At 43.1% G+C, this 25,715-nt stretch overlaps 1 protein-coding gene across 1 annotated transcript in view; it reads right to left on the minus strand.

The window, feature by feature from the left end:
- Positions 1-2,272: 2,272 nt before the first annotated feature.
- LOC141127440 (ovochymase-2-like) overlaps positions 2,273-25,715 on the minus strand; it is a 96,490-nt gene continuing 73,047 nt past the window's right edge. Inside the window, exons 23-25 of the mRNA XM_073613877.1 lie at positions 20,706-20,950; positions 7,115-7,275; positions 2,273-2,888 (exon numbers count right to left, since the gene is read on the minus strand). Coding sequence (XP_073469978.1) covers positions 2,697-2,888; positions 7,115-7,275; positions 20,706-20,950 — 598 coding nt within the window. The 3' untranslated portion in view covers positions 2,273-2,696. The remainder of the gene's footprint in view (positions 2,889-7,114; positions 7,276-20,705; positions 20,951-25,715) is intronic.

Raw genomic sequence — 25,715 nt, forward strand, 5'->3', positions numbered from 1 at the left:
CTGCATGACAACAGACACCTCCTCCTAGCAACATTAACACATTCCAAAAATGCATTAAAAATGCATAAAAAAGAGCACGAAAATATGCGCTGGAAAACGGCCTCAAAAATGCATCAACTACACATGCATAGATGGGAACCTATCCTTAAACTGGACACAGAAATGTATTTTTTATTATTCAGTTAACAATGGTCCTATCGATTGCATGGCAGGCTAAACTGTACAGTCTCGTTTAACACATGTGGCTCTTTGATACTCTTGAATGACTGCAAGGGTGTCTTGTGTGGGAAGAGTCTAGCACCAACACCGGGCAGTTAAGTCACATCAACACAGGACTGAATGTGTGGCAAACAGACATCCTCTCTATTTTTATTGTTATACCTCTCTAAAAAGCAGGAAGGAATGGTGTCAGGGTGGCCCAACCTATGTTCTGCCCCTATTTTCAAGGCAGCCCCAAATACTTCTACAGTTCATTTTCACGCTGAAGTCTTCCTTTACAACTTTATTTGCACTACTTACCTGTAATGAACTATGTCCTACGATGTATATGCCTCTGGATTCTGCAAAAATATTCACTGCAGGGCTGTCCTCTTTCTGCTGCTGAACTGGTCTAAGGGCAGGTTCACACTGGTGCGACAAGCGATCTGACTTTGAGAGCACAAGTCACATGACATGTCAAAATCAATGGTTCCCCCCGTGAGAGCCATCTTAACCGACTTGTGTCGGTCCGACTTTTGAAAAGGTTCCTGCACTACTTTGGTCTGACTTTGATGCGATTTCAGCCCATTTAATTGAATGGAAGTCGCATCCAAGTTGAATCAGCATCTTCACTGCTCAGAGGCAATGTTAGCAATGCAAAATGTATTGAAAAAAAAGGCGTGGGGTCCCCCCCCAAATCCATACCAGACCCTTAGGTCCATACCAAACAATGTCGTCCTCTGCCCCCTTGTGATGTCACAAGCGTTAGGGTCTCCATATTTTGTCACCACATGGCCACGCCCAAAGAAACTGTCAGACACGGGAGCTGCCAAAACAGCCAGGACATTAGTTGGGGGAGAAGCATTTTTTTTTTTGAATGGGTCGGAGGAAGAAATGGTGATTGACGTTGGATCTACATCGAGGGACATTATTCATTTTTAATAAAGGACTGCCTCATGTTTGTTACACTACACTTTTTTTTTTGGTGAATGGGTAGCATTCACATGGGGGGGCAAGATCTGGAGGCTCTGGAAGGGACTTCCAGATTTCGATAAGCCCCATGCCCGAATACCCCCACAACCACAGCCCAAGGTTGCAGGGAAGAGACCCTTGTCCCCATCAACATGTGGACAAGGTGCTTTGGGGTGGGGGGCAGAGCCCCAAAGCCCCCCATGTATAGTTTAGGATGGGGGGCCTTGCTTGTCCCCTCCTTTCCTTGCCTGCCAGGCTGCATGCTTGGATAAGAATCTGATATGGATTTGGGGGGGGGGGGGGCTTTTTTTTTTTTTTTAATTTTGGAATGGAGTTTCCCCTCAAAATTCATACCAGACCTAAGGGTCTAGTATAGATTTGGGGGGACGGGGACCTCACAACATTTTTTTTTTTTTTGTAAATTTGGCATGAAAATCCATACCAGACTCAAGTCGCACTCATCTCAAGTCAGATCCTGTTCATTAAAGTTGGATACCGAAACAAAGTCACAGGGCAAAGTCAGATCAGAAGTCACGCAACTTTCATGTCGGAGCAGTGTGAACCCGGCCTCAGCTGCACTTAAGATGATCCAACAATGACACACCCTCTCCTGCCCTCTCCTCAAAAAAATGTTTTCACTGATTACACTGCCTGTAGTACAATATGTAAATGGCAGAGAGTCTAATCAGTCACAAGATTCTCTCCTCCATTCACAAACCCTGTTACAAGCAGGGTAATCAATGAAAGAACTTTTCTCAATGGAGCAAAGGGCAGGAGGGGACGTGTCCCCATCAGATCATCTTTAGTGCAACTGAGAACAGAGATCCGAAGCTGCTAACCCCCACAGCGCCAGAATTTCAGTAGCAGGAAGAGGACAGGCATCCCTGCAATTAAAATTTCTTCAGAATCCATCAGCCTGCACATCATGGAATATACTTAATTAAGTAATAAGTAATAACTAAAGCTGTAGAGATTTTTTTTTAAGCTAAACTTCATATTTAACACTTCTAAAACAACATAACTGACATATTAGGGCAACTGAAATCCAGGTTTGTAATTATTTCTTTAATTTTACACAGATACAAAGATCTTACAAATATTAACGTATACTGATGAGATGTGGCAATGTACATTAAAAAGAACAGAAATGTACAATTTTATTTTGTGTTCGAACTCCATTTAGGGTGGAACTCCAGGCAAAAAGTTAAATACACATTTGAAATATATAAGTGTGAATTGTTTTACCTACCAAAGGATTTGCAACTCTAATCAGTCAGTTGTGAGATGCGTGGTATACTGCACAGTTAGGCAGCAGAAAAGCTCATTTCCTTGCAGTTTCTTGAGTCAGTTCTCTGCCTACAGGTATGTGAATCACAACTATGCTGAACAAAATTACAAACCATTTAATAGGTAAAAAAAAAAATTCCCATTTAGGTATTTTAGTTGTGTAATTAGCTGTTCCTCATTAAGTATAAATATGGTTGCATTTGCTTTTAGTGCAGTCCAAATATTAAATGTAGAATGGCCTATGCAAAGGTTTTTTCATAAGTGTATTTTTTGATCTGGTCTGAAATCCACTCCTTGTAGGCTGACACTCTGGTGAAGACCTGAGGCTTTCTATCCACCAGACAGTTCTTTGGCCCAAAGCTTGCAATTCCTTGAAGTTCCCAGGCAGTGCCTGTAGTAGATTTACAAATCAAAGCTCCTTCTGCGTCACTCTGAAAAGAAAGTTATCACATAATACATTATATAAAATGATACAATGTAACAAAGCATCACTATACCCCCCCACCTTACACACACACAAACACACTTTTTTGCTGCACAGAACCTCATCATTTTAAAGTCATTCCATTGCTGGGTTTTAAAAACAGCAGGACCTGCAAAAGATGAGGTTTTATACCCAGCTGTCCAGCCTTTTGTTTATCTGATCTTTGCTTTGTTCAAGAGCTATGTCATGCATTCCCTGCCACGTCTGTGGTTCCTTCCCTGATCCCTATATTAGTGTTGAGTCATAGGAGCTGTCAGTAGGAACCACAGAATGCAGCAGGTGATCAGGTTGCTGATTAACAAGACAGTAAAGACTGAAGGAATGGGTTGTGGGACAGGTAAATATAAAGTAATTTCTTTTGCAGTTCCCACTATTTTACATTATTTTAATCCAGCAAGAGAGTCAATTTAAGTGACAGATATTTATAAGGCACATTAAAGTGATTGTAAAGTCTCGTTTAAAAAAAAAAAAAAACAATATATTAAACATGTCATACTTACCTCCTCTGGGCAGTTGGTTTTGCACAGAGCAGCCCGGATCCTCCTCTTCTCAGGTCCCTCTATGTTGCTCCTGGCCCCTCCCTCCTATCGAGTGCCCCCACAGTCAGCAGCTTCCAATGGGGGCACTGGAGCCGAGTCACAGCTCCATGTGTCCATTCAGACATGGAGCTCAGTCCTGGCCTTGCTCCTCTCTGCCCTGATTGGTTGACTGACTTTAAATTGACAGCCGCGGGAGCCATTGGCGCCTCTGCTGTGTCTCAGCCAATCAGGAGGAGTGTCCTGGACGGCATAGACATTTGTGGACATCGCTGGAGAGAGATGGGGCTCAGGTAAGTAATTAGAGGGCTGCTACACACAAAAGATTTTTTATCTTAACGCATTGAATGCATTAAGATAAAAAACATTCTGCCTTTAAAACTCCTTTAAGTCATAGAACAACCAAAGATTAAATTTGCCATATCCTGCGTATAATAACAATCTCAGAAAATCTGAGCTGTATAGCGTATATATAAATGTAATATTTTTACCAAGCTATCTTTGAGTCCATCTGTAGAAAATATTTTGTTTTGTAAGTGAAACCCTTTTTGACTCTTCAAGGTATCACAGTAGAAGCACCACAATCATTCATGTTGTAATAATGTAACCTGTGAATATCTGATATTATCTGGACAAAGGAAACTTAATCAGCAATAAGATAAACTAGGATGACCAGATTATCCTCTTAAAGCAAACAAATACCATGTTCATATTAGGGATGAGCTTGATGTTCGGTCGAACATAAGTTCGACTCGAACATCGGGTGTTAGCTCGTTCGCAGAACAGCGAATATTATGGGGCGTTCGCAGGAAATTCGAGTGCCGCAGAACGCCCCATAATGCACTGCGAGATCGCAGTGCATTGCTGTATGATGATTGTCCAAAGCATGCACCTGACCTGTATGAGGATTGTCCAAAGCATGCACCTGACCTGCATGCTTTGGCCAATCACAGCGCGTTCTGCTGAGAGAGCCATAATTGCCCAAAGACAGGGTGCCTTTGGCCAATCATGGCTCAGGGGGACTAAGTCCACACCCCACACTATATAAGGCTGCTTACATAGCGGCTGTGTGTAGTGTTGTTGATGTGCACAGAGAGATAGCTTGAGTTAGATTAAGCAGGCAGGTTATTTAGTTATATATACTGCTGTTTAGAGTATATAGTGCCTGGGGGACCCCCACGCCATTTAAAAAAAAAAATTGGTGCAGGGTTCCCCTTAATATCCATACCAGACCTGAAGGGCCTGGTATGGATTTTGGGGGGGACATCCACACCATTTTCCTTTGGTATTTTTGGCGCGGGGTTCCCCCTTTATATTCATATCTTTCGCTCAGCCACCATCGCTGCTGTCATCCTCACCGAGCTAACATCGGAAGTAGGACAGCTTCGGATGGCCAATGGGAGGCACATCAGTCTAGAGCAGGCATTGGAGGCAGGACAGTTCCAAATGGAGGGTGGGAGCTGCACAACTTTTCCTGGTAACCAGCTTGTGATTGGTTGCTAGCAACCAATCACCTGCTGGTTAACTTGAAAAGTTAACTTGGCAGTTCCTGCTCTCCATCCGGAACTGTCCTGCCTCCAATGTCTACTCTAGACTGATGTGCCTCCTGTTGACCATCCAGAGCTGTCCTGCTTCCGATGTTAGCTCAGTGACAGCAGTGATGGTGGCTGAGCGTAAGAGTCAGCTCCTAAATAGCAGAGCCGCGCCCAGTGCAGATAGCACAGTGACTCGGTCCACCATTTACTGATGTCTGGTCTAGGGCCGAGGGTTAAGGAGAAAATACTTACCTTATTACTCGTTCCAGCAGGGTTCCTCCAGTGATGAGACCGGTCCTCCGCAGCTGCTCTGTAATCTACTATACAGAGTTAATGTCCCTAATGATACCGAAGCTTCCCCCATAGACCGAGGCTTTGGGCAAAGGAGGAGGGTGCTGGAACAGGCTGGAGCAGGGAGACAGATAAATGATGCAGCTTGTTCTGCTATCAACGAGACATAACAAGTGATTACAAATGCAGTGTGTGTGTGTGTGTGTGGAGGAGGGGGGGTTTCAGCATTTTTAAGTTTCAGGGAGTTTGGCTTAAGGCCGTATTTACACCTGTGTGACTCGACACTTTTTTTTTACTGAGTTTTTGGTGTGTTTTTCAGGCAACAGCATAGGACAGCTTATTCTCTTCACAGACAGCCCAAGAACCTGTGTAAAATACATGTTTTCCCCCGGTTTGAAAGCCTTGGGGATTACATATTGTTGACAGCACTCACATTGCCTTAAACTCTCAATCATAAGGCCACAAGTGCCAGTGGATTCCCATGCACATCTTAGCATGGTCTTAACCAGGGCTTTTTTTCTCAAACAATAGGTGCTGGAACTCAACTACGCCCCCCAAAACCCCTCCCCCACACACACCCTCCAAATCACATCAAATAGTGGGTGTGGTCATATTTCACAAACAGTAGAAGGGTCTTAAAGTGGCATTAAATATCAGGATTGCATTACATACAGAGTGCAGAGTTCATGGGGATTACACACAGAGTGCAGAGCTGTCACTTGTAAACACAGAAACCGGACTTCTGTGTTTACAAGTGATTGTGGTGAGCAGGCACCAAAGAGTCTGAGCCAGAGGTGGTGGAACTGAGTTCCACCACGTTCCCCCTAAAAAAAAGCCCTGGTCTTAACATTCCAAACAATTTGCAACATACAAAATGAATACAATACAAGAGGCATACTGAAGAAGACTGCTAAGCTTGGCACTGCAGCACACCAATGCCCCATACACACGGTCAGATTTTCAGACGGAAAATGTTTGATGGGAGCTTGTTATCGGAAATTCCGACCGTGTATAGGCACCATCGGACATTTTCCATCAGAATTTTCGACACACAAAATTTGAGATCTGGATCTCAAATTTTCCGACAACAAAATCCGTTGTCAGAAATTCCGATCGTGTGTACACAATTCCGACACACAAAGTTCCACGCATGCTCGGAATCAAGCAGAAGAGCCACACTGGCTATTGAACTTCATTTTTCTCAGCTCGTCGTACGTGTTGTACGTCACCGCTTTCTTGGCGATCGGAATTTCCGACAAGATTTGTGTGACCGTGTAAATGCAAGACAAGTTTGGGCCAACATCCATCAGAAAAAAAACATGGATTTTGTAGTCGGAATGTGCGATCGTGTGAACAGGGCATAAGGATTGTAACCAGTGAATGGTGGCCATGTAAGTACAACATCTCTAACTGATCATCAGTATCCTGAAGACATGCCTTTTGCTGTTACCACTAGGGGAGTGTACTAGGTAGGCATATGTGTTACCATATGTAGGGATATGAAATAAGGAACTATTCTCCAATTAACAGAAAACACTTTAAGGAAATAACTATTTACAAAGGAAGTTTTACTGCAGAAACAGGCACGAGCCTTACAAGAGTCAGGAAACTAAGTGGCTTTTATACAATGTTGTATTCTTATGCTGGATCCACATTTGCAATCACCCACCCAGCAGTAAGTTCTAAAATGTTGTCTTTAGGGTCGCTAAACACAAAGTAATCCACTACAAAGAAAAAACACTTGTATTGGTAAATCAGGTGTACCACGCTTAAAATAAAATTAAACTACTGTACGTGCAAAATGTACTTACTCTACAACTAGACTTAAGCTTCGCAAGTGAGTCAAATCCAGTGCATAACATTGATGTAGTAAGATGGCTCTCCCAATATCTGGGCTGGCTGCAAATTTCAAAAGGCATGATGGGTATTGGAGTTTGAAACCTTGCCTTGGATGTAGCAGAATCCAGTCCACCTACAAGCATACATAGATTAATACCAATGTATAATAAACACATCTTCGAATTAGTTATATTAGCGCAAAAGACTAAAGCTCTATTCTTTTACTTAGTTTTCATTACAATATCGTCATCAGCTTTCATCTGAGCTTCATTGAAAAAAATATTCATACATAATAAAAAGGCATACAAATTACTGTATATCTCCTTAGAACCAATAAATGTAATAAAGACATATGGATCTTACATAAAGCCTTATCCCTTTTTCTCTGGCAGAGACGACTTCCCATACTTCATTAAACAAACTAGTCCTCCCGAAGAGCAAGGGGGGAGCCAACCTCCTCAATATTAGAGTATATAATTTATCTTGTCTTATAAGAATATGCCTGTACTGAATAGCGAACACCTCTATGTACAGCTGGAGACTCAACTGGCCGCCCCATACGACCTACCAGCTTTTCTCCACTGTAAACTATGATCCACCCCTTCTCACCTCTGCCACAACTTGCTTTCTAGAGACACGATGATTGCCTGGCGGGAGGTCAGACGCAAATTAAATCTCTCCCCATGCGTTTCCCAACACCTTCCAATCCATGAGAATCCATCCTTCTCTTCTACCACATCTCACTCAGGACTCAAAATCTGGGCCCACCAGAAGCTAAAACACTTCACCCAATTATTTGACTTGCATACAGGAAACGCTAAACCAGTCTCCCATACCTTGGTTTATTACGAGCTTCCGCAACATCACTTTCTGCTCATCCATCAAGCTATCCAACATGTCTCAAGTCTATGTCGAACAAACTTCAATGCTTTCAGAACTCTATTCTGGATACTTTACTGGAACGCCAACAATTCAAAATCTCTGACATCTACAAACCTTTAAAACACACGTCTCAGCAAACCCTTACTGGCAACATCTGTTGCATCTTGGAACTCTGACCTTAACTCACCAGAAGCAGTGAGTATCATCAAAAGTGGATACAATTCTACCTGTTCATATGTCACCAATGAATTCTGGCAAGAGCAACAATTCAAAATAATGCACCGTGCCTACATCCTTTCCCTGCCGCCAACTCAACAATCTCACAAACACCTATGCCCTCTGTGCAGCCAGGAGAAAGCTTCTTGGCTTCATAGACTTTGGCTCTGCCGTCATATATATTCATTCTGGAATCAGGTGCAAAACCTTGCTCTAAAGGTCACGGAATGCCCCCCCACAAAGGACATCTTTCCCTCGGCAAGAAATCGGTCAGCCAGATGTGCGATACTCAAGAATTGGTCGTCCCCCCCCCCAGCCCCCCCACAATCCAGGATGTCAAAAACGATCTCACAAGCCTGCTGGATAAAGAAAATCTTGATGCATACCTATCCAGGCATGGACCATCATCCCGCTTCCAATGCAAATGGTCATCTTTCATCGCTAACACATTACCAACTTCTGACCATCCTGGTACCCCATCCCCCTCTTCAGCATCTACTGGAACCCCCCTTCCTCCCGCTGGTCTACACTCTCCTTAAGACCAAGATTTGGAATGCATTAACCTACACCTGAATCAAGCATCACCCACACCCCTTTGTATCTTCACCCTTCCAGCTCCTAACCTCATGGGTATCGCCTTCCTATTTCAGCGACAAACTCTCGTACCACCCCAGGTCACCCTCACCTTTTTTTCGCTCCACTTCTATGTCAACCAACAGCAATAGGGGTTGGCCAACTACTCGCCCTTGAACCCTAGCCAACATAATTACCATGATACAATGCTGCAAAATTATATATGTACCTCTTTTAGGCTGTACAGCTTGTATAACAGTGTAAATTTGCTGTCCGCTCAAAATAACTCAACATACAGCTATTAATGTCTAAACCACTGGCAACTAAAGTAAGTACACCCCAAGTGAAAATGTCCAAATTGGGCACAATTAGCCATTTTCTCTCCCCGGTGTCATGTGACTCATTAGTGTTACAAGTTCTCAGGTGTGAATGGGGAGCAGGTGTGTTAAATTTGGTGTTATCGCTCTCACTCTCTCATACTGGTCACTGGGAGTTCAACATGGCATCTCATCTCATGGCAAATAACTCTCTGAGGATCTGAAAAAAAGAATTGTTGCTCTACATAAAGATGTCCTAGGCTTTAAGAAGATTGCCAAGACCCTGAAACTGAGCTGCAGCAAGGTGGCCAAGACTATACAGTGGTTTAACAGGACATGTTCCACTCAGAACAGGCCTCGCCATGGTTGACCAAAGAAGTTGAGTGCAGGTGCTCAGCGTCATATCCAAAGGTTGTCTTTGGGAAATAGCCGTATGAGTGCTGCCAGCCTTGCTGCAGAGGTTGAAGGAGTGGGGGGGGTCAGCCTGTCAGTGCTCAAACCATACGCCACACACTGCATCGAATTGGTCTGCATGGCTGTCATCCCAAAAGGAAGCCTTTTCTAAAGATGATGCACAAGAATGCCCGCAAACAGTTTGCTGAAGACAAGCAGACTAAAGATTACTGGAATCATGTCCTGTGGTTTGATGAGACCAAGATAAACTTATTTGATTCGGATGGTGTAAAGCGTGTGGCGGCAACCAGGTGAGGAGTACAAAGACAAGTTTGTCTTGCCTACAGTCAAGCATGGTGGTGGGAGTGTGATGGTCTGGGGCTGCATGAGTGCTGCCAGCACTGGGGAGCTACAGTTCATTGAGGGAACCATGAATGCCAACATGTACTGTGACATATTGAAGCAGAGCATGATCCCCTCAATTCAGAGACTGGGCCGCAGGGCAGTATTCCAACATGATAACGACCCCAAACACACCTCCAAGATAACCTCTGCCTTGCTAAAGAAGTTGGGGGTAAAGGTGATGGACTGGCCAAGCATGTTTTCAGACCTAAACCCTATTGAGCATCTGTTGGAGGAGCGCAAGGTCTCTAACATCCACCAGCTCCATGATGTCGTCATGGAGGAGTGGAAGAGGACTCCAGTGGCAACCCGTGAAGCTCTTGTGAACTCCATGCCCAAGAGGGTTAAGGCAGTGCTGGAAAATTATGGTGCCCACACAAAATATTGACACTTTGGGTCCAATTTGGACATTTTCACTCAGGGGTGTACTCACTTTTGTTGCCAGCGGTTTAGACATTAATGGCTGTGTGTTGAGTTATTTTGAGGGGACAGAAAATTTACACTGTTATACAAGCTGTACACTCACTACTTTACATTGTAGCAAAGTGTAATTTCTTCAGTGTTGTCACATGAAAAGATATTATAAAATATTTACAAAAATGTGAGGAGTGTACTCACTTTTGTGAGATACTGTACATTTTCTGTATGGACATTTGTTGTACTTCTCAAGTATTCCGCCTGTGTGCGGAACATAAGTTTACCTGTTCTTGGTTCTACCTCATTCTTCAGGATATACCTAAACATGTTCTTTTTGTCTGATACACTGTCCTTTTCTTGTTGGAAAAAACAATAAATTATTTAAAAAAAAAAAAAGAACCAATAAATGACCCATCTCCCTGCTCCCGCTTGCCTCCAAGCTCATCGAATGCCTTGTTCATGACAAAATGAGTCGCTACCTCACGGACAACAACCTTCTCGACCCCCTACAGTCTGGCTTCCGCCCACAACATTCTACTGAAACTGCCCTACTAAAACTCACCAACGACCTACTAACTGCTAAAACCAATGGCCACTACTCCATACTCATACTTTTAGACCTCTCTGCTGCCTTTGACACAGTTGACCACCTGCTCCTCCTCAGCAAATTACACTCCCTTGGCCTCTGTGATTCTGCATTATCCTGGTTCTCCTCCTACCTATCTCAGCGCACTTTCACTTACAACTCCATCTCCTCCGCTCCCCTTCCTGTTTCTGCTGGGGTACCCCAAGGCTCCGTCCTTGGGCCTCTCCTATTCTCACTCTATACCTCTTCCCTGGGCCAGTTGATAACCTCCCATGGCTTCCAATACCACCTCCATGCCGATGACACCCAGATCTATCTCTCCACTCCTCAACTCACCCCCTCGATCTCCTCACGAATCTCAAACTTACTGAATGACATATCGGTATGGATGTCACACCACTTCCTCATACTTAATCTTTATAAAACTGAGCTTGTTATATTTCCTCCTTCACGTTCCCCCCCTGTGACTTCACCATTAATATCAACAACACAATCATTGGTCCCTCCACACATGCCAGGGTCCTGGGTGTAATCCTTGACTCTGACCTCTCCTTCAGCCCCCATATCCAATCACTGGCTAAATCCTGCCGCCTTAACCTCCTCAACATCTCCAGAATTCGACCCTTCCTGACTAACGACACCACAAAGCAACTTATTCACTCTTTGATTATTTCCCGCCTTGACTACTGCAACTCTCTCCCTAATGGCCTACCCTTAAGCAGGCTATCCCCCTTCAGTCTATTATGAATGCTGCTGCTAGACTAATGCACCTCACTAATCGATCCGTGACTGCCGCCCCTCTCTCTCAATTTCTTCACTGGCTTCCCCTACCCCACCATGTAAAATTCAAAATGCTAACCATAACATGCAAGGCCATTCACAACATCGCCCCCATCTACATCACCAACCTCATCTGCAGATATCGCCCAAATCGTCCCCTCCGCTCCTCCCAGGACCTCCTGCTCTCTAGCTCCCTTGTTACCTCCTCCCATGCTCGCCTTCAGGACTTCTCCAGAGCCTCTCCCATCCTCTGGAACTCCCTGCCCCAGTATGTCCAATCAGCCCCTACCCTGTCCACCTTTAGGAGATCCCTGAAAACTAATTTATTCAGGGAAGCCTATCCCACACCCACATAACTATCCCCGAGCCACCCCCATCAAATTATTCTCTGCAGCTATTACCTTTTATACCACCACATCCTCCCTTTAGAATGTAAGCTCTACGAGCAGGGCCCTCCTGTACCTTTTGTATTGAACTGTACTGTAATTGTGTTGTCCCCCCTATACTTTGTAAAGCGCCGCGTAAACTGTTGGCACTATATAAATCGCGTATAATAATAATAATAATAATGACTATTCTGAGCCTAAATGAAAAAACAAATTTTGCATGAATTAAATTGTCATCTTTAAGACATAATGAACTGAATGTTTGTGTAGATAGCATAACAGATTGGCAGTACCCCTTCATATATTTGGGATCTTACATTATACAGTAGAGTCAGTCACTCTTATTTCTGTTCTATGTAGATGCTGTTAGACTGAATCATGCACCTGACTTTCCTAAGTTCCCACGGCTTTTAAAAGGGAATTCTTTATTAATATTAGGGGCAATTAGCTAAGCTAAGGATCAATTATTTGCCATAACCACTGTTGTTTTTTTAGTAATGAGAGATATAAATAAATGCTGCATGGTTGAAAATTACCATGATAACAATTATCATATGCGTTTTTAGGTTAGTGGTCCTTGTTTTAATTCACTTTTACATTACAAAGAGAAGGGAGGAATCGGGCACCAAATAGGATGTGGTCGATAGCGTTGCCCATAGGAGACATAAGGCACCAATGGACACAAATCGCATGGTGAATATCCCCAACAGGGACACATACAACTATAAAAAAATCAACAGAATCTAGGATGTGCAGCAAGATCTGTATCAATCCCACTGTTTTATGCTAAATGTTTTTTTGTGCCTTCCTGCATACCGCATTTCATTTTAGGGCAGCCAATTCATTTCAATGGGCTGTCCTATGAGCATGAAACACGCAAAAAAGGTACAATTTCACCCCACTAAACTGCATGGCACTGCATTTTCATGAGTATTGGTGGGCGCATACGCATGGAAATGCACACACTTCTGCACAAGGCAGCATATTTTTTGTGCAGGAAAACTTGCAATTTTGCATATGTTTCTGCACCTCAACTGGCATGAACAAGCCCTATATAAAATTCAGTTTTAGTAAGTAAAGTAAAGTAAGTAAAATAACATTATAACAAAATAAAGTTTTTGTGAAACAAAATGAACTCCAAAACATCCAATTCCAAACATTCACAGATAAAAGTGCATGGGCCTGCTTTGGTATGACAAGTAATATATACAGTAATAGATCCAGGTGCTGGAATGTTCCCTTTTATGAGCTGTGTCTCACTTGTCAGGACAAGATCTAGGACCCAGACTGCCCCCCCCCCCAAGATATATCAGGCATATGTGTCAGCAACCCCCCCCCCCCCCCAAAAAAAAATCAACCAACAATCTGCATGCTAACCCCCCTAAGCATATATTTCCTTTGCAAGCCAAAATTCTCCCCAAACAAAAATTCCCCTTTCTCTCACTGCAATGCAAACAACTAATGCGCAAAAATCACACTGATAAATAAAACACAAGGAGCCGCCAACATAAAAAAGTGTACTCACATAACCCTAATAATAAAATGTAATAAAATATGTGGCGCTACCTCAATCTCAATATGACAAAATCAAATGAACAGAATAGTCAAAAAACCTAAATAATATGCCAAAATAATAACTGAAAATAAAAATAGATGCAAGAATAAAGTGTATACCAACAAAGCGCAAAGTACACACACTGAAACAATAAGACCCAAAGAACAATCAGTGTGAACAACGTCACATGATATAGTATGTGTCCAATCAATTGTGAACTTCTAGCATAACCACCAATAATGAATACAATAACTGTGAACAATAGAATGCGTGTTCAATCGATTCACATAACCTAACATAAGATATAATAATATGTGAAAATACTAAGTGCATTGCACCAACATCCGATGCAATAAACCAGTGCGACTCCCAGAAAGGGAATAAATCCAAAGAGCAATGTGCTTACAATATGAAATAATATGCAGATAAACAGATGAAATAAATAATGTCAATATTGGCATGTGATGTAGTAAGTGTCCAATCCACTGGGAACTAGTACCAAAATAACATCAAACGAAAATAAAGGTGAAAATATATAAAATCATATAGTGATTCCGCGCTATAGCAATAATAAAGTGCAAAAGTGCCTAATAAATAAAATAAACAGTGTACAAATTGTGCCCAATATATTGGGATAATAAAGTATAAAGGTGATTAGTTCATAAATTGGTATGATAATCCAGGGGCATAAGATTAAATGTGGTGATTGTCTATTAATCCAGCATTTTGCAATAAATGTCCGAAAAAAGAAGAAGTTTCTTCGAAAACTCCAGAGGGAGTGGCCGGAGGTTGAATAATACCGGAAGTGACGTGAGAACGGCGTCCAAACTCCATACGATCTGTTATATGCTTGTTTTTTAATACTTTGATGTAAGGGTCCAGCCTATTCTATTAATAAAACTATATTTTAATTATAAACATACTACACTATTGGAGTTCTCTATCTCTCCCATCCCTTCCTAGTATCCCCCCCTCCCTCTCTGGGAGTACGAGACTGTATGAGGACGTGGATGTGAAGTATCCATTCATGTTTAATACTAGGTGGAACGGAGGACCCCCTGGTTTTGGATGTTGGAACAGCGGAACAGATTCCTGTACATTGTCTTATGCTGATATTTCAAGTTATCAAGGTGAGGGTTCTGTGAGCTCATTTATGGGATTGTACACTTTTCGCCTTATTACTGTGTGGTTCATCTAAACGCATTTTCGAAGAAACTTCTTCTTTTTTCTTTTTTTGGACATTTATTGCAAAATGCTGGATTAATAGACAATCACCACATTTAATCTAATGCCCCTGGATTATCATACCAATTTATGGACTAATCACCTTTATACTTTATTATCCCAATATATTGGGCACTATTTGTACACTGTTTATTTTATTTATTAGGCACTTTTGCACTTTTATTATTTCCGTAGCACGGAATCACTATATGATTTTATATATGATGAGTGGAATGTGAACACTGTTAGATTCTGCTGCAGACAGCTTTTTCACTGTATTGGATTGCACTTTATTGCACGACACGCACTTTGTTTATTTCCTAATTTATGAGGGTTGCCCTCTGTATTTCAATTATTTTGAACACATCTTAGTAGCGCGAGGGCTGTTTCATTTTTATTTTTATTTTAAAGGTGAAAATATGTTGTGCAGTCAAATACCATGCAATGCAATTTTCAATGCGACTTCAGGTGAAAAATAATATATTGTGCAGTCCAAAAACATGCAATGCAATTTTTGATGCGACTTCAAATGTGAACAGCAAGAAGTCCTTCTAAAAGTGAGAAAAAGTGCAAGTGCAATGGTGGCAGATGTCTAGTGCATCCAGTTTTATTCCAATGTGCGGTGACCAACTCCCCCAGCCTCTCATCTGCAGTTGTGGCCCCCAATGGGCCCAATCAAGCTTAGATCCATAGGTGGGCAGGGATGTAGACACCGGAGCGGCTTCCAGAATCGATTTCCAATCGAGATCCCAGCTCCCAGAGGGAGTATAGGTTGGTAAAGGAAGGAATGGCACTCTCCCACACTCAAATGGTATTTCTCAGATATATAATGAAAGGAAAAGAGTGGGCTCCATAGTGTAGTAGATTTAAAATAATTTAAGATAAAAAACGATCAGCAAACGAAAGTATAAGCTTCGGGGTTCGGTTGTACCCTGGAAGCAGCGGCACGTGGCTCCTCCCTCTCTGACGCGTTGCGTCACACCACACGTGACTTTATTAAAGTTGATTTGCTGTTCACATTTGAAGTCGCATCGAAAATTGCATTGCATGTTTTTGGACTGCACAATATATTATTTTTTACCTGAAGTCGCATTGAAAATTGCATTGCATGGTATTTGACTGCACAACATATTTTCACCTTTATTTTCGTTTGATGTTATTTTGGTACTAGTTCCCAGTGGATTGGACACTTACTACATCACATGCCAATATTGACATTATTTATTTCATCTGTTTATCTGCATATTATTTCATATTGTAAGCACATTGCACTTTGGAATTATTCCCTTTCTGGGAGTCGCACTGGATTATTGCATCGGTTGTTGGTGCATTGCACTTGGTATTTTCACATATTATTATATCTTATGTTAGGTTATGTGAATTGATTGGACACGCATTCTATTGTTCACAGTTATTGTATTCATTATTGGTGGTTATGCTAGAAGTTCACACTTGATTGGACACATACTATATCATGTGACGTTGTTCACACTGATTGTCCTTTGGGTCTTATTGTTTCAGTGTGTGTACTTTGCGCATTGTTGGTATACACATTATTCTTGCATCTATTTTTATTTTTATTTTCAGTTATTATTTTGGCATATTATTTAGGTTTTTTGACTACTCTGTTCATTTGATTTTGTCATATTGAGATTGAGGTAGCGCCACATATTTTATTACACTTTATCTTTGGTCCTCTATCTTCCCTCCTAGCTCATATCCTCTCCCTCCCCAATTCTCCCATCCTAGCACAGATCCCCCCTCCAATATTACCCATCTTAGCACAAATCCATTACCCCTCAAATTTCCCCTCCTAGCACAAATCCTTCACCCCAAATTTCCCTACAAGCACAAACCCCCCTAATCATCCCTACTAGCACAAATCCCCCCTCCCCCAAATTTCACCATGAGCACACATCCTGCCTCCAGCACAAATCCCCCTCCCAGCCCATGCCCCCCCCCTTCAAATTTCCCCTCTAAGCACAAATCTCGCCCAGCTCAAATCCCCCCTCCCCAAATTCCCCCCCTAGCAATTCCCCTTAAAAAAATCCCTTCCTAGCACAAATCCCCTCCCCCTCTCAAATCCTGCCAAAACATTCCCCTCCTAGCACAAATCCCCCTTAACAATTCTCCATCCCCTTTAATCCCTCTATCTAGCACATATCCCCCCCCCCACCTACAATAATCCTCTCCCCCCCCTCCCCAGCACACTCTAATCCCCCCCATGTCCAGTGCAATTCTCCCCTCCCTCAAACACACAGACCCCAGATGCAACATGGCAGATGGCTGTGTGCTGACTTTTAACAGTTTTGACAGGCAGCTGGTAGCAGTATGGAGAGATACCGCACCTGCAGAGGTATGGGATCATGGCTTTGAACACCACTCACTTTCAGATTGGGACTTTACAGAGTTTCCACCCCTACCCACATTCTTTGCTGGGTGGAGATGAGGGTGAGTAAGCAAACCCTTCACAGACCTTATCTGACAGTCACAATGCAGCAGCAGAGAGTGGCAGGAGGAGGAGCTGGAGGGGAGAGAGAAAGCACAACCTGCACCTCCTTCTGGCTCTCTTCTGCTCTCCAGATTTCACTTGTCCTGTCCCGCTCTGTCAGGAGTAGTGATTCTGCTGTCACTACTCTTGTCAGCTTGTAGCAGCAGGAACTCTTCACGTGGTGCCCCCCACCTAATATGATACCAATGCCTGGGGCACCCTCCCATCCTGCCCCCTTCCTTGTCCTGGCCCTGCTCTCACCCACCAACTGTAGTCTGGCGTGTGAGAGACACAACTCATAGCTCATGTGTCATACCAGTGCTGGTCACATTTATATGGGAGTGTTCTGGTATTGTTTTCAGAGTTTTAATAAATGTGTTTTTACATTATAACACCATGTGGAGCATGTTTTACATTGTGTGAGAAGAGCTGAAGTTGAGGCTGATGCCGGAGGAAGGGGTTTAGAAAAGACTAATTGACAACCAAGCACTTTTTGACCTGAACCTGCAGTAAGGTCTGTGAATATTTTTGGAGCACAGGTCTTGGACATTCTCTTTACATTCTAACTTTACATCTAGTTACATTGACATGGTGATGTGAAGAAACAGAACATGAAGAACGCAAGCACTTGGATGTTTTGGACTTGATTTTGGATTCACAAGAATGTTATTTTCAGTGCTATTTTATCTTGGGTTTTTTTTTTTATATTAAGAGAATAGTTTACTTTCTTGTTTTATAGATACAATTGCTTTTGATACATAAGTTATAACATGTTGCAGAGTTTGAACATTTTTTTTATTTTGTTTGAGGGGATTTATAGGCACTTTTAAATGAAGTGCTGTGTCTTATTTACTGTTTATCATTTCACATTTCAAGTTCTATAATTCCAAGATATCACAGCTTGACAGCCGTTTTGTAGTTACCCTGTAAATGGGGAGGAATTAAAGTATATGTAAACCCTCACCTTGTAAAAGAACCCATTCAGTTTAAAACAGAAATGAAAGGCAAAACATTAGTGTCCAAATATAAAAAAATTATAAATACCCCCCCTACAAGTAGATGGTACAGCAGGCACATATCGGGAATATCAAATGTTGGGTTTACATATTCGTAAAGGATAAGTTCACCTTTAAAAATAAATAAATAAATGCACATTTTTGCAGGTAAAAAAAATGTGCATTTACTTTTTTTTTTTTTAGGAGCCTGGAAAGCATTGCACCAGTGATCAGCAGATCGCTGGTGCTATGCAGGTCTCCTACAAACTTTCAGTGTAACCTGCCTGCCCGTACATTGTAGGGGCAGGCAGTTTCACACTGACAGGAAGAATCAATGAACTACCAGAGCACCCCCCTAAAAACTTTGAGCACCAGCCGCCACTGGTTTATATGTGCGTGCATATGTGCATTTATATATATATATATGTGTGTGTGTTTTTATATATATGTGTGTTTTTATACATGTGTGTGTGTGTGTGTTTACATGTATGTATGCACATTTTAGGTATACGGTTTTAATCCTGACCCCCTATACCTGTACAATCAGAAGCGATTTTTTAATTTTTTTTGCTTGTTCATAGTACCAGCAAAAAAATGCTGTTCCTCTGAAAAGCGATCCATGCTCAGATCACTTTTCAGAGGCATTTGACAGATGGTAAAGAGGCAATATGTTGTCTACTGTCGGCCTGTTTTAACCCCTTAAATGCATCATCACTATACTGCAACTGTATGCAATGCACACAGTTGCAGGGTGGTTGCAGTGCAGCCCCATTCACCTAGGGGTATACTTCAAGGGTGCCCTGACTGGAAAAAGATTGAGAAACACTGGCATAGAGGAACCCATCTCTCCATTTTCCTCCTGCGGCCGCTGAATGCCTGTGGGAGGGAGAGGAGGAGAAGCGGGGTGAATGGAGAAATCGGTTACTTTATATGCAGCCACCCACTTGTGACCGGGCCCTGGTGTTCCACCATCAGGCTCGGAGGAAAGAGCCCTGTCCGGGGGTCAGGGGGGCCCTCCATGGTTTCTTGCATTGGAGCCCTGGAGGTTCTAATTACGCCACTGCAGAGCGCTCAACAGGACCGTGGTAGTTCCTTGAGAATTACAAGCCGACAGCCACAAAGGATGTCGGGACTTGTAGTTCATTCATTCCCAGAACCCCGGGAATGAATGAAACGGCTGTGTGGGCGGAGCCCCACATGGCCATGCTCTTTTTTCAAAAACTGACAGCTGATATGAGCAACTACTGCTGTTACAGGGAGGCAGGGGATCGCCGAGCAGCTTTAGAAGCGGGAACATGTTACATGTTCCACCCTAAAAATGGGTGGAATATGTAACATGGTCCGAAGGTGTACTTATTCTTTAAAGTCCATCAAAACATCTTTAAACCAAACTGCTAGAATTTATTTCTAAATTGTAAATCACCTAAATCTCCTGATCTTCAGCAAGTTTATATGGGTGTCTACATTCCCTTTGTGTGCAGAGCAACCCCCAAAATTTCCTGTTAGTGTAATTGGTTCACTGCTTTTTTGCAGAATTTCACACATCCCCAGCACTGACCTTTAGGATTGTCACCGTGAAGCAATAAGGATGTCTACAGACACTAGAGGGAAGCAATATTTGTTTTTTTTTTATTAAAGTGGTTGTAAACCATACACCCAGTGAAGTGACTAGCCTCAGGTGATACACAGATATGAAACAAAGCCTCCTACATAAGTTGTACCTGTTTATCTACAGCTGTCTTTCCCCTGCACTTATTTAAAGTGCAAAATTTGGACAGGATCTCTCAGATCTGAAAAGCAGGGGGCAGAGAGCTAAAGTTACATCAGTGAGGAGAGCTCTGAGAGCATATTGAATTGCAGGGACACACCTTCACACAGCACACAGGAACAGACCTGAGGCTGTCAATCTTTGGCTGTGCCCCCCCCCCCCACCTCACCATTTTTCTCTTGGTGTCAGAAAAACTTCTCAGAAATGACTCTTGCCGATAGCAGAGGAACAAAGCAGCAGGCGAAAATGACACTTAATGCTCTGGACTGAGACAAGTACACACTATAGAGGGATATGCTTTGTTCATATTTTATGTCTGAGGTTTACAACCACTTTAAAGAAGGAATGATTGTGTGCAATCATAGCAGACAGACACACCTCACATCTGTTTAAGGATGTTTACAGAATTGCTCAGAAACTACAGAACAGAAACAGGTAAGAATCCACAATGTACCGTATATAAATGACCTGGAGAGGATTTCTTTTTCTCACTAGTGGAATTTTCCTTTCCTGCCAACAGACATCTTAAAAAACCGTAGCACACAGAGGAATGCTATTTCTGTATAAAACAGCCATACCTATGGCAGCCCAGCCTGCCCAGTAGCAGAGCTCTCCTGGTGATGGGAATTCTTCTGAATCAGGAAGACAAACTGGTTGCATGTTAGTCACCTCCTTTGATAGATGCAGTAAAGCTATATCAAAGGATTGGTCATTGCTCTGTGGATAGTTGTAGTTCTCATGTCGGATAAGAGCATCAATTCCAACACACATTTCTGCTAAGTCAAGTCCAAAGCAAACCTTCAATGATTCGAGCTTCTGGTCTCTGTATGGAAATGATACAGCTGTTTAAAATGAAATACTGAACTGCATGTCTTCAATCAAGTTTTTTTAATGTTGTTTCCAGTCAAAATGAAAAATGATTTGAATCCTACCATGTCTCACAGGTATTTGTGTTTTTAGAGGAACACAACTGACCTGTTCAAACAATGGTGTCCTTAGTTCCCCTCCATATAATAACACAACTGATTGGAGGGGTTTCTATTTTACTTTTAAAATGGACCAGTAGCTTAAAAAAAAAATTACCTGCAAGCCTTAATACAACATACACTAATACATATGTAAGGGCCAAAACAAATTAGAGTTTTGATGGTTATACCTTACCTGTCATTTTAGGCTACAGGAGGCTTAAACTGACCTGTCAAGGTCAAAACAGCCAATATCAATGGGCCACCAGAAATACTTTCTTCTTCTTGCTACAGGTATGCTGTTTGCTATGACCCCAACTCCACCTTTTAATTTTTATTTTTTTTAGGCATAGCAGGTATAAAAAAAGCAGCACTTGCTGGAATGTTCATCCTCAATCCTGAGCAGTCCGCTGCAGTACAGCTGCTTTGTGGTCACCCCCCTGAGGGTATCAGGACCTTCGCTCACAGGAATCCTAGACAGCACGAACTTCAGAAGTTACTATGTGAGTGCCTTACTGTCCAGGAGTAAGAGCGGTCTCTTGCAGCTGCCGAATAAGAAAATGATGTACCCATAATGTCAGTGGTCCCATGTATAATAAAACATTTTACTCAACATAAAATCCCTTTGTTGAAATTTATTGTGGGGCACATGAATTTGGAAACTGTTGGGTTATACTGCTGTCTAAAGGTGGATTGGACACTGGCAAACAAAAAATGTGGCCAGCACAGCATATTCCTGCCCACAACCATCATGCTTCAATTTTGTAGCAAAGTAGTACAGCATAATCATAAACACAGAGGGGTGAGAACTGTGTCCCTCAAAGGATGCCAAGAAAAGGGTTTTATAGAGTACAAATCCTATTTCCTTTCCTTCCATTGAGGGACACAGGAATTCAGAGACTTTCAGGATGTCTAAATGCTGTCCAGTTGCAATCGCTGATTTGGAAATGCCTCTGTCCCTTAGATCCTGGGCTTCACCAGTCATGCTGTTAAAAAGAGCCCACAGAGCGTCTGCCAGGAATTCTATCAGGTCTGAGCACCACATCTGCCTGGGCCAGTCTAGAGCTGTGAGATCTCTGGATGCCCTCCATTTAGATCCTGAAAGCAGACTAGGAATCTGTTTCAGGAGAGGAAAGGTGTAAATCAAAGTGTACTAATCCCATGGAGCCACCAGACTATCCACTGTTTAAACTAAAGACCTGTACCTGGAGACAAATCTGTCAAGCTTGTTGTTGAACCTAGAGGCCAGAAGATCCACATTTGGCATAGCCCAACTGTGATACTGGTCCTGGAATACCACCAGGTGTAGGCACCAATCTGCCATGTCCATGGCGCTGCCAGCTGAGAAAGTCTGCCCATCAATTGTCCACGCCTGGGATTTAAACAGTGGACAGGGAGGGAACGTGAACTCTGCCCAGGGCAGGATCCACTCTACCTCTTTTGCCATGACTTCTGGTTCCCTATTGGTTTATGTACACCACTACCATAGTGCTGTCCAACTGTACTCATATCAGATGATGCTCTAGCCAGGACGTCCAGTGCTGTAGGTGCTGTTTAAAGATTAGTCAGTTTAAGGATTGGACTTCCTTGTCCAATGAAGGCAGAATGTTGTGTTGTGGGGGTCTGGAGTAAAACTGGGCAAGTAGGACTGCCTCAAAGGAGGCTACCATAAGCCCCAGGACTGTCATGAAGAAGTGAATAGTCAGTTGACTCCTGGACTGAAGAGTCCAAGTCTAGGAGTTGAGGGTGTGAAGTTTCTCCTGGGGAAGAAAAACTTTGGCCTGAGTTCTGCCTACGATAAGACCCAGATATTCCAAGCGATGAGCTTGTTCCAATGCTAATTTATGAAGGTTCAGGACACAGCTGTACCTCTGCAATGTATAGACTGTCAGGAAAACACTGCCTGGCAGAACCAGCCTGACTGTTCCCTCAGCAGGAAGTCATCTAGATATTCCACAATGAGGATGCCCTGAGAGTGCAGTAAGGCTAGCATAGAGCCAACATATTAGCAAACACCTGTCCATATGCACTAGAATCAAGAGAGCAACTGCCACAGTGATCAGATCTCTTCTGGCCATAGCCCAGTGAGCTAGAGTTTGACACAGTAAAGTCACGGCCAAGACAGGTTGCAGTGCAAGGTCAGGCAATGAGAACAGATTTCTAGACTGTGCCTGCTTATTGATGAGGTCCTTAAACACAGGTGCATCCTCCTCTGGGATGGTCAATGCTTTGCTAAGATGGGATACACCAGGTCTACAGAGAGGACATTCTACTTTTGAACAAAGGCCTCCTCAAATGGATAGATGCTTGGGAGAGACAAAGAGCTTGTCAGAATTCTTCCAGTTGTCATAAAGAAAGACTGCAAATATCAGGTGCACCAGGAAGGTGTTGGTAGAATTTGGAGCCACAAAAGGACTTAAGGGACTCAGCTCCAGATAGAGTCTCAGCAGCTGATGACTCAGAGGCTGCCAAGGCCTCAAGCAAATTGGATAAGGTTTTGGCCCATAAAATCCTGCATTACCACTTGTCAGGGTCGGGCTCAGCCCTTCTTTCTCTGGGCTGGCCGCTCAGCTGTCGGCTAATTGCCAGCTCCTATCTCTCCACAGTGACTAATCTGTTGATGATATCCTGCTCATCAGTACTGCCTACTTAAGCCATCCAGTCCAGATGATCTCTGCCTTCGTCTTGGTCACAACTCTAGAGACGCTCTCCTGTGTTCCTGATAAAGATTTGCTTGGCTGACATTCCTTCTGGCTCCAGACCCTGCTTGCTGTTCTACTACACTGTTCTCTGGCGCCCTGACATTTTGGCTTGTCTGACTATCCGTTTCGGTTCCTAAATTCTGGCTATGTTTTGACTACGTTTACTCTGTTTACCTTTTTTTATTATTATTAAACAAGTGTGATTTAACTGTACTTCTGTCTCAGTCTGATTCATGGTTTCTGACAGTAGACAAAGGCCATGAATTCAGAAGATACAGTTAATCCACTGCTGGTTTTTCGATGGACTCAGAGAAACTTTCAGCAGTCCTACAGTGGCCCATGGGTTTACATCCTCTGCAGCGTTTTCTTGGCTTTGCCAACTATTATTGGAAGTTTATTCGTAACTTCCCGTCTCTGGTCAAGCCCCTGACTGATATGACCAGAAAGCACGGTAACCCACAGAGTTGGTCTCCGGAGTCCATTAAGGCCTTTGAGAGTCTCAAGGCTGCCTTTGTTTCTGCTCCTGCGTTGGCACATCCTGATCCTCCGTTACCTCTTATCCTTGAGGTTGATGCTTCTGAGACTGGAGTTGGTGCCCTTCTGTCTCAACGTCCTACCTCTGAGAGCGCTATGCATTCTTGTGGCTACTGTTCCAAGAAAATGTCACCTGCAGAGTGCAATTACGAGATTGGTGACAGAGAGCTGTTAGCAATCATTTTATCGCTGAAGGAATGGAGACATCTCCTCGAAGGTACCACTGTGCCGATTCTCATTTTTATTGACCACAAGAATCTCACATTATTGTCTGAGGCTCTCTCCCAGAAGTGCGCGATGGGCTCTTTTCTTGTCTAGTTTCAATTACATTGTCTCTTTCTTACCCGGTACTAAGAATGTAAGGGCTGACGCTTTGTCACAACAATTTTCCTCCACTTCCAAGATGGAGTCGGTTCCGGTTCCTGTGATGCCTCCTGATTGTATTCTGGCTACGGTTTGCACCAGTCTCACTTCTCCTTTGGGTGACAAAATTCTTGCTGCTCAGGTCCATGCTCCTTCTGAGAAACCTTGTGACTGCTGCTTTGTCCCAGAGAGTCTCTGTACTGCCATGCTCCAGACTTACCATTCTCCCAAGGCTGCTGGCCACCCTGGGAGGAATCAACTATTTTGGGCCATTTCCCAACAATTCTGGTGGCCTAGTCTACATGCTGATATAACCACCTTCGTAACTGCCTGTTCTGTGTGTGCTCAGAGTAAGACTCCACGACACCTTCTAGTGGGCCTCCTACAACCCATACCCAATGGAGAGAGGCCCTGGACCCACCTGTCTGTGGATTTCATTGTGGAGTTCCCCAACTCCCAGGGCAATGTAATTATCCTTATAGTGGTTAACCGGTTCTCGAAAATGTCTCATTGTATTCCACGTAAGAAGTTGCCCACTTCTAAGGAACTGGCTTCCATTTTTGCTCGGGAGATCTTTCGCTTATATGGGCTACCCAAAGTGATTGTCTCGGACAGGGCTAGTCAGTTTGTGTCCCGGTTCTGGCGAGCCTTTTGTGCACAGTTGGGAATTCAGCTTGCTTTTTCCTCTGCGTATCACCCGCAGTCTAATGGGGCCGCAGAACGAGCCAATCAGTCCTTGGAGAAATTCCTACTTTGCTATATTTCTGACCATCATAAAAACTGGTCAGACCTCTTACCGTGGGTGGAGTTTGCTCACAATAGTGCCTTGAATTCTGCTTCCCGATTGTCCCCTTTTTTGGCGAACTATGGTTTCCCACCTTCCATGTTGCCTGACTCATTTGTTCTGCAGAGTATTCCTGCGTTAGAGGAGCATCTCTGTGGACTTCGTTCCACTTAGGCACAAGTTCAGGAGGCTTTGCGACATGCTTATGATAGGTACAGACTCCATGCTGACCGCAGACGC

Source organism: Aquarana catesbeiana, linkage group LG01 (assembly GCF_042186555.1).
Source record: "Aquarana catesbeiana isolate 2022-GZ linkage group LG01, ASM4218655v1, whole genome shotgun sequence".
NCBI lineage: Eukaryota > Metazoa > Chordata > Amphibia > Anura > Ranidae > Aquarana > Aquarana catesbeiana.